Source organism: Peromyscus leucopus, chromosome 1, assembly GCF_004664715.2.
Source record: "Peromyscus leucopus breed LL Stock chromosome 1, UCI_PerLeu_2.1, whole genome shotgun sequence".
Classification (NCBI taxonomy): domain Eukaryota; kingdom Metazoa; phylum Chordata; class Mammalia; order Rodentia; family Cricetidae; genus Peromyscus; species Peromyscus leucopus.
In genome coordinates this window covers 100,186,170-100,196,852 of record NC_051063.1, presented here as the reverse complement: position 1 = coordinate 100,196,852, position 10,683 = coordinate 100,186,170, and the positions used below count along the sequence as shown (strand labels likewise).

Below are 10,683 nucleotides of genomic sequence, written 5' to 3'. Positions count from 1 at the left end.
AGAACTGGATGGGGGAGGAGGCAGCAAATGGCAGCGGTCACAGCAGGTCCTCGGTGGTGTATCTGAGTCTGAATGGCACCAAGAGTCACGAGCCATAGTTACCTTTCTAGACGTTTATTCTGAGAGAGGGTGAGAGAGAGAGAGAGAGAGAGAGAGAGAGAGAGAGAGAGAGAGAGAGAGAGAGAGAGAGAGAGAGAGAGAGAAGAGGGAGAACCACGCAGAGGGGGGAGTATGGAAGGAGAGAGTGTGGAAAAGAGAGAACGCAGAGAGAGCATGCCTGCTTTTTAGGCTGGGATATTGTTACAGGCTAGTGACATAATTAAGGACATAATCCTTACAATGATTGCATATTTAAAATGCATTTTAAGACTCCAGCCGGGGAGGCAGGTAGCCTAACTGCAGATCTTCACCCATCCCTCTTCTCTTCCAAATCCAATCTCCCAGTTTCATCCCCAGCTTTGTAGCAGGCCACCTGCTGCAGCCTCCCTTTCCTCCCTGTCCCCATCTATACTGAATCATACAGTTCTTCCCCGCCAACCTTTCTTCCCCCAATTTATGGCTTTATCCCAGGCTCCAATTCAGCAGGCAGTCTCTGTGAACCTGCTGGCCAAGCCTGCCAGAGAAGCAAGTAGGCCCTCCAAGCAGGTAAGCAAGCTTCAGATTTTCATTCTCCTTCCTCTCCTCTGTGTCTAATCCCCTAGTCCCATCACCAGTTCTGTAACAGACTGCCTCTCCTTGTGGTCTCTCCCACTCTCTGCTCCCATTCCTAGAGAACTAAACAGATCCTGGTAGAACACTCTGCTTTTTCCCTTCTATGGACCCACTTAGCCCCTGCCAAGCCAATCCCCATTCCTAATTGTCAGCTCCCAATACCTAGAAACACATTTTACCTGGAAACTCCAGTGGGCACACCTAGCAGAATCCCAGAAGAATTTAACACCAGGCAACACAACCACCACACCCACCCAAGAACCAGAGAGGGCAACCAAGGCATAAAATACCCACCCAACAAAGACAAGACCAGATATCAGCACCTAGAGCTACAATCTTCCCAAGCCCAGATTCCTAGACACCAGTGTAAAAACATAATCAATAACAGCCAAGACAGAATGTCTCCTCTAGAGCTCAGCAACCCTACTATAGTAGGTCCTAAGTACTGCAGTATAGCTACAGCACAAGGCATAGACCTTAACACAGCTATTATGAATATGATAGAGGACCCTAGAGAGGAAATGAATTAACCCCTTAATGAAATATATGAAAACATAAATAAACAGTGGAAGGAAATGAATAAAACAGTTCCAGACCTGAAAGTGGAAATATAACAATAATAATAATAATAATAATAATAATAATAATCCCAAACTGAAAGAAATCTGGAAATGAAAAATTTAGGAAATAAAACAGGAATCTTAGATGCAGGCCTCGCCAAGACAATACAAGAGATGGAAGACAGAATCTTAGGCACTGAAGACATAATAGAAGAAATAAATACCTCCATCAAAGGAAATGTAAAAACTTCCTAGCACAAAACATCCAGGAAATATAGAACATGATGAAAAGACCAAATCTAAGAACAATAGGAATAGAGAGAAGAATAGAAACCTAATCAAAGGTACAGAATTTTTAAAAGCAAATTTATAGAAGAAAATTGCCCTAACATAAAGAAGGAGATGCCGAACAAGGTAAAAGAAACATACAGAACACTAAATAGACTGGACCAGAAAAGATATTCCCATAGGCCTAAGTACAGAACAAAGAAAAGTATTAAAAGCGGAAGGGAAAATGACAAAAGACATTCCATGATAAAACTGAATTTAAGCAATATCTATCTACTAGTCCAGCTCTACAGAAGACCCTAGAAGGAAAACTCCAACTTAAAGAATATAACTCTATCTAAGAAAACACAAGGGATAAATAATCTCAAACCAGCAAATCAAACACACACACACACACACACACACACACACACACACACACACACGCACCACAACAAGAAAATAGAAGGAATCAACAAACACTGATAATTGATATCTCTCAGTATCAGTGGTCTCAATTCCCCAATAAAAATTCACAGACTAATACAACTGAAACAGAATTCATTATTCTGCTGCATCCAAGAAACACACCTTAAGATCAAGGATAGATATCACCTCAGGGCAAAGGATGGAAAAGGATATTCCAAGAAAATGGACCTAAGAAGAAAGCTGGTGTAGCCATGTTAATATTTCACAATATAGATCTCAAACTAAAACTAATCAGGATAGGGAAGGATAGAACATACTCATCAAAGAAGAAACCTGCACTTCTTAACACCTGTGCACCAAATACAAGGATATCCAAGTTCATAACAGAAACACTACTACAGCTTAAATCACATATTGGACATCACACAGACAGCAAGAGACTTTAGTACTCCATCCTCTCCAAGACTGGTCATCCAGACAAAAACTAGAGAAATGCTGGAGCTAACTGACAATATAAATCAAATGAACCTAACAGATATTTAGAGAAGATTTCACCTAAATACAAAAGAATATATCTTCTTCAGCACCTTATAGAATTTTCTCCAGAATTAAACAAATATTTAGATGCAAAACTTATTCTTTCTTATTCGGTCTTTTCTCAAGCCCATTTTTATTTTTACAATAAATAAAAACATACAGACAACAATTTTCTAATTAAAGGTATATAAATATTTATATTTTATCATTTCATTGATCAATATCGTATTTACTGTTAAAAATTAGGACATTTTCTCGGTGTGGTGAGGCATGCCTCTCGTCTCAGCACTTGGGAGGCAGAGGCAAGTGGATCTCTGTGAGTTCAAGTCCAACCTGTCTAAATTAGCCTTGGTTTCTGAGGCTACTCTTTTGCACAATGGTGCCTAGCCTTTGTTATGTTACCTAAATCGGTATCTTAAGGATCTTGTCTTATATTCATCAACCTTATGCTGATAACTTCATCATAGCCAGTGTCCCAGTTCTCATTCTGCCCAGGTCACCATGTCTATTTCCTTAGCCTATGTAAAAAGAACTTACAGTTTTAGCTGAGAAATATTTAAGAGCTACCCAAAAGATCCTCAGAAAAATATTCATGAAATTCATTTCATAGATACAATGAATCAGTGTCCAAACTATACAAATCAATAAACAAGATACCAACAAGAATAGAAGACAAAAAGCTTACAACCATTTAATGAAACATCATTCAGGATAGAAATATAAAACTAAATTAGTTATTGAAAAGAACATATCTCAATACAATAAACTTTGGCAAATTTATGCCTAATCTTGGAATAAATGGGGAGACTTTGAAAGTTTACCGTTAACATCTGGAACAAGGACTCTCACCCATTTCTATTCAACACAAGGTTGATCTTTGAGCAATTACATAAGAGAATAAAATAAAAGTCATTCAAATTGAACAAAAAAAAATTCTTTTTTTTTGGTGGCATAGTCATTTAAATTATCTAACACTATCAGGACTATCAAATCTGGTCATGAATTCAGAAAGTTGTAGGACATAAAATTAAATTAACAAACAAAACACAGTAGTGTTTGAGGATACTGCCAGTCAACCATTTGAGTAAAATCAAGAAAACAACTTCATTTACACTGGATTCCAAATAAGCCATAGGGTTTAGTCAAACAGATGTTTTAGAAAAGCTACATAGTGGAAGCTACCAATCATTGAAGAAATAAATTGAAAAAGGCATAAACAAAAAAGAAAAGAAAAGAAAAAGGCATAAACAAATAAAAAAACCCCAATTGTTAGCTGTATCAGAATTAATGTTGTTAAAATTTACATGCTATACACAATGACCTACAGATCCAGCCTAGTCCCTATCAAAACACCAGTGAAAGTCTTCTCTGAGGACCAGACTAAAAATAACAACAAAGCATTTCAATTAGCCAAAGCAAATGTGGGCAAAAGGAGTGAAGCAGGGAAGCCACTGTCTGACTTCAAACAAAATACATGCTGGAGTCACCCAAACAACATGCTAATATTATAAAACCATAACAATGAAACAGAATAGAAAGCTGCAAACACATCCACACATTCATAGTGAAATTTATTTTTAATTGTTTTGACTTATTATTTTATTTTCTGTGTATGGGTATTTTGTCTGCATGTATGTATGTGTATCACACACATGCCTGGTGCCCACAGAGGACAGCAGAGGACAGCAAATCCCCTGGAACTGGAGTTATAGACAGTTATGAGCTGGCATGTGGGTGCTGCAAATTGAACCTGGATCCTCCTGAAGAGCAGCCAGTGCTCTTAACCACGGACCCATCTCTCTAGCCCCCAAACTGGCTTTTATAAATCAGTGAATTAGACCCTTAAATGGCACATACATTAAAAAAAAAACCCAGATGAACTACAGTCTTATGTGTTACATACCTACCTTTTGAACATGAAGAGAATACCATTTTCTTGAAAAAGAGTTTCCAGAGCTGAGTTAGTTGTAGCCATTAAGTTCCCTGTTGAAATCATATACATACAAATAATATTATGTGGACAGATCTGGTTGTATTTATATATTTATAATATGTAAATTTGTATTTATATACATATACAAAGAAATATAATGTATTTATATATTAATATACATCACCCCCCACACACATATACATAACTACAACTAAAGAAAAGAGGGAGGAAACAGAAGGGAGAAAAGGTTATAACTAAATTTTAATTTCAAAATTTGAAAAATCCTTTCTATGAGAGTGTACATTTAATGTGCTTGCCCAAAGCTACTTGATAATTCATCTTTTCATCTGATTTAGTGTTTGGCTTCTTGTGTGTTTATTTTCTCTGGAGGAAGATGGTATGTTATATCTTTCAAGATCCTCACAATGCCCCCTTTATAATGCTTATCATTTCCCCCTTGCCCAACACTCCAGTCATTCTCTAGGTAGAGGACTGTGTGGAAGGATTTTTTGTTCTCCATCAGACTGAAGATAATTTGGTTAAAAGCACCATTCAGACTTGTCCAGAGCCTCCACCACTCTTCATATTTTTTGCTTTTTTTGGAGAAAATGAAAAAAGAAAAATCTAGGAGTCTGTTATAGGTATAATAATGAGAATGAAACATATTATCCCAACATGTGACAGACAAATTCAGAAACTATGATGTACACAGGCAATGTGATTTATCCATTATGAAGGGATGACTTACTGTGGCAATATCAATGGTCTTGGAGGACATTATTCTGAGTGAAGTATACCAGTCAGAAAAAGACAGGGACTGTATTATTTCAACTACATATGAATCTAAATAGCTAAGCTCATAGAGGTCTGAGGGCACAATAGTGCTTACCAGAAAATGAGGGCATCTTGAGCAGAAGACAGGGGAGCCACCATGTACAAATTCATATATACAAAGTATCTATAGTTCTACTGTACATTTGGGAGATGATAGGATTTTGAGTGTTATTTTGAGAAAGAAATGACATATAAGATAACAGACATGCGTATCCATCCAATTATTCATCATTTGACTATACATGAATTGTGACATGATATTGTATCCTATAAATATGTCAGCTGTTATCATTCAAATCTAAAGTATGTATTAAAAAGAAAGTATTTTATGGTAGTTTAGATCGATTCTTCTCTTGTTTTGACAGTTGTTTACTTCAATGACTACTCTAAAAGGCAGATATTTGTATTCCTAGGCACAATATCAATACATGCTCTGAGTTATTCTTCCTGTATGAGTTGTAAACCAGGTCTCACTATGTGTGTAGGATGGCCTAGAGCTCACAGTTTTTCTACCTTAGCCTCTTGAGTAGCTAGTATTCAGGATGTTCACAATTTGGCCAGGCTTACTTTCAGTTTTTATTGCTGTGGTTTTTTCTTCCTTTCTACAAGACCTTTGCAATGTTATTATCTTCTCCTGAGATATTTTAACCACCACTTGTTCTTATATATGATGTAATTTCTTAATATTTTAAGGTGTCTGCTCTATCCTATTGTGTACAAATGCCTCTACTGTTTAACTAGTAAAACATATTCTCAGACATCTCTGAAAAATGTTGACCCTAGGAATGCACTTCAGAAAAGATAGCGTAATGGTCCTGGACCAACAACAAAGGAGTCCAAATCCTGGGTTGTTTGTAAAGTGATCAATATTCATATTCCACACTCATTAATATTCATATGATGATACCAATCCAAGAATTGTTTATTAGTTTTCAGTTATTACACTGAAATTATAAATAAACTCAGGAAGAGTTTCAGAATCATAGCAAACAAAACCTTCCTAAGATCAGAAAAGTCAAAGATACAGCCTCCTGACATTGATGTCTGGGTAACAGAAATCTACTCACACATACTGTGTGTACCACACATGTTACAGCACACAACATATGTGTACCAGATAGCTTATAGACTGTCTAGAGAGGAGAACAGGTACAGATGTAATAACTAAGTTAAATCCTCATTGTATGTAACATAATAATTAATAATCTCCCTTAAAGTTCAAACACATCTTGGAGAAGAATCATCAGAGAGAACAGTGCAAGCACATACATGTGAACACAACCTCTTCAAAAGACCACACTGGGTAGGAATTGGACGAAGGAGATTTTGAACAGAGGGAGTTTTTCATTGTGATCTTGTCCATATTTTTATTATAATTTATACAAATATGCAAATATAACTCACACTAAGTTTAACATTCATCTGAAAGAAAACCAAATATATACATGCATAACTAGCCTAAGAGGTAAAAAGAAATGTTCCAAAGATTAGACAGTCAGAACAATGCTCAACTCATGTTATTAGAAACAAAAATAAGATTAAAGTAAAGTATGTGTAAGGAAAAAGTTCACAACATAAAGAAAAGATTAATGATTGATCACCTGTCATCCATGTCAAGAACTGAATCTAATGTATCTCAAACACATTCCTCCTTACATGGGGTCTTAATCTCAAAGGCAAAATTGGTCCGAATTCTGACAACATAAATCAGTTTGCCTGTTACTGAGTTTTATACAAATGAAAGCATATATTGTTTCTTTCATTCATGATTACATTGATTAATCTCAAACTATATATTCAGTTAGTTTGATATGGATGAATATTGCTATCATACCTACCTCTAGACAGTATAAGTATTCCATGATTCACATTTCTTAAAAGTTTTCTTAGTGAGCAGGTGTCTGAATTACAAATGAATATATAGCTAGGAAATTTGAGTTTAGAAACAGATAACATAGGACATAAGAATAAACTTCAAGTGATTTTTGTGAACACAAAGTTGAGATGAGGAAATAAGCACAAATATTGCTGAAGATAGGCAATGTATTGTTAGTTATCAATATTTTTGAAGCAGTCAACTGTAAGCCTGGTGATCCAAGCACTACTGTAATGTTTGTAAGAATGTAACTGAGGAGAGAGATACTTGTCCACTTGTCCACAAAGATTGAAATCAGTGAATTCAGTGAGAGCTCAAGGGAAGAAATTTTGAACTCATAATAGGTTTTCTACTTACACTAACATGATTGCTGTTGTTCAAAACAGAAGAATCCTTGTCACATGTATGCACTTATTACAGCCAGACACAGGTTTTAAAGTTTGTTTGTTTGTTTTTGAACCGAAAGTAGACTTCTAAGACATATCCATTAAATTTCGTGAGAAGACTTTTCTTTCCCTTTAAACAAGAACCTAATGACACTCTCTCGTATCTGCTTGGTTTTTACTCCATACACAATAGGGTTCATGGTGGGAGGCATGAGAAGATAGAGATTAGCCATAATGATGTGTATATGGGGAGGGATGGTATGTCGCCCAAAGCGGTGTGTAAAGAAGGTGAAGAAGGCTGGGACATAGGTGATGACAATGGCACAGATGTGAGCAGTGCAGGTGCTGAAGGCCTTCTGACGAGCATCTGCTGATGACAGACTCACAACTGCCCGTAGGATCATGGTGTAGGAGACGGTGATGCATAGGATGTCAAAGCCTCCAATCAGAAAAGCAGCCATTAGCCCATAGACGGCATTGATCTGAACATTGCCACAGGATATTTTAGCAACAGACATGTGGTCACAGTAGGTGTGGGGGATGACATTACCCTTGCTGTATGGCAAGCGCTTGGTGAGGAATGTGAAGGGGATGACAAGAATCACACCCCTAAGGAAAGTGAGCATCCCTGCCTTGGCAATGACCACATTAGTGAGGATAGTGGCATAGCGCAGCGGGTAACAGATGGCCACATATCGGTCTAGGGCCATGAGCATCAGCACCCCGGACTCCATCCCTGTAAAAGTGTGCACAAAGAACATCTGGGCCAGGCAGGCCTTAAAGTCAATCTCCTTGAGATTGAACCACAATATGCAGAGAGTGTTGGGAAGAGTGCTGGTGCACATGAGCACATCTGTGAAGGATAGAAGGGCTAGGAAGATGTACATAGGTCTGTGTAAGACCTCTTCAGAGTAGATAAGATATATGAGTCCAAAGTTCCCTGTAAGAGCGATGCTGTACATGGTAAACAGTGGGAAGGAGATCCACAAATGTGCCTCTTCCAGACCAGGGATGCCATTGAGGAAAAATGAAGCTGGAGTCAGGCTGCTGCCATTTAGAAGTGACATAATGTGTTTTGGAAGTTCATGGTAGAGCAGTCCAGAATTTCAGAATTGTCTCTGTACAGAAAAAATACCCCTAAAGATCACAGACTATGGGATAAACATAATTTTCTTCCCCATAATGGCTAATTATCTTTCTTGTGGGACCATCTCCATCTGACTCTATGTGCCCTCCCCCTCTGCATTTTTTTTGCATGTGGTACATACTTCTTGTGTCCATTCTTTTAATGTTAAGTGTTCAGAAGTTAATGTCTGGTCCCTGTGTCTGAGTTGTGACATCCATTCCACAGACTACAGATGGCCTCTATTGGCACAGCTAGGCTGACAAAACATTTGTTGTGTTCCAGACATTACTCATCTACCTCATGATGCTTTGTTCTGCACTGAAATAGCAATCATCAGTAGCTTTTATATGTCTCACTTTCAAAAGTTTTACTTTAGAGTCATCCTGGCAATGATTTCAACTATGTTTTAGCTTAAACTATTCCATTATGACTCATAGAAAAATTAAATTACCTAGGATATAAATTATCTATGTGTACCAACATATTTTTAAATAAAAAACACAGAACTCTCTCAAAAGTAAAGCTGGAATACTGTAAATAATAATTTTTTTCCTAACCCTACCAGATGACCCCCTACTTGATAAACAATAAAGTAAACAGATGATAATGAGTCACTAGAAATACAACTTCAAAAGCCAATGTTTTCCTCACATTATTTTCTAGTCTAATGGATTCTAAAGTCAATTTGTTGAGAATGAAGATGATTCTTATCATAAACCAAAGCAACTGACATTCCCATAACAATACAGTGTTTTATTTTCTATCTGTATCACAACCTCACAGAACCATAGATTCAAAATTTTCTCAGGTCGTGTAATCAAGCTACACTTTTGTATGTAAAGTAGATAATATAACTTTATACTCTGTGGCAAAACAGCCTAGATATTAGGACCAGAGTTCACAAAATAATTATACATAGCAAGAGAGGGGAACACTGGATGTAATAGCATATGTTGATGGAATCAAATGAAGTTATGGCCATAAGATGTATCCAGGTAGGAAACACAAATCTGAAAAAGTGGCCAAATTGTCCTAAATGTGTGGGTTGAAAGTGGTAACAGAGGAACAAATTTAATCATGGGAATGGTTATAGTTCCATGGAGGAAGACAGTGGAGGAAAGATAATAGACTCTTTAATTCAAAATTATCAATTTAAAACTTATAGTATCTTTTGATAGTTTGAGAGAGACCCACATGACATCCCAATAGATGGCTGTACTGTATGCAAATTAAAGGTTTATGAAATTTATTCTCCTTTCCTCATATCTTTTATTAATTTTACATAGTTTTTTTTTAGAACAATAAAGACCGGGGAGATGAGTTCTAGGGGCACTTTGAGTTGAGGAATAAGAAATATATCCTAACTATGGAATAGAAGCATTTCTCTGAAAAGACAGTATAAAAATAGACAGTTGTGGAATAGAACTATATCATTCTTTTCTTTCTTTACTTGCACAAGATTAATATTTTTCTCTCATAACTGCTGTGATTATGTGTGGTTTGTCCAAGAGCTTCTTTTGTTAAAACACCCCCTGTTGGAGTTATATTTTAGAAGTCAAAAGCCAAATGCTTAATTCAAAAGGAAAACTGAGCATATTGTATGGGGATACCTTATCAAATGTTAGGAGATAAGACTATCTGAAACTCATCCTCCTTCCTAAGCTGTATTCATTTCTTTCACAATAAGAATATACCACCAATGTAGAAATTTGATACTTACCCTAAAAATTAGTGATGTTTTTCAAGAAACCAAATATTCAAGGGAGAATCTCATTCACATCTTTAGCATTCAGGAAAATAAAACTTATATTGAGACCTTGAGAGGCAAGCAGCAGAAGGAACATGGTATTCTCTTATTCTTTCTCCTCCTTCTCTTCCCTTTCTCCCCTCCATGCTTGAGAATTTGTACATGTGTTCATGAGTATACATGGAGGTATGAGAGAGAGGGGGAGAGAATAAGAGAGAGAGGGAGAGAGAGAGAGAGAGAGAGAGAGAGAGAGAGAGAGAGAGAGAGAGAGAGGCTG

General features: G+C 36.8%; 1 protein-coding gene across 1 annotated transcript; it reads right to left on the bottom strand.

Annotated features, from left to right (window-relative positions):
- Positions 1-7,634: 7,634 nt before the first annotated feature.
- On the bottom strand, positions 7,635-8,600 carry LOC114688867 (olfactory receptor 52N1-like). The gene has a single exon (XM_028863356.1). The coding sequence runs from the start codon at positions 8,598-8,600 to the stop codon at positions 7,635-7,637; it is 966 nt and encodes a 321-aa protein (XP_028719189.1).
- Between the last annotated feature and the right edge of the window lie 2,083 nt (positions 8,601-10,683).

Coding starts and splice junctions, on each gene's coding strand:
- LOC114688867 (XM_028863356.1), bottom strand. CDS start 8,600: ATGTCACTTCTAAATGGCAGCAGCCTGACTCCAGCTTCATTTTTCCTC.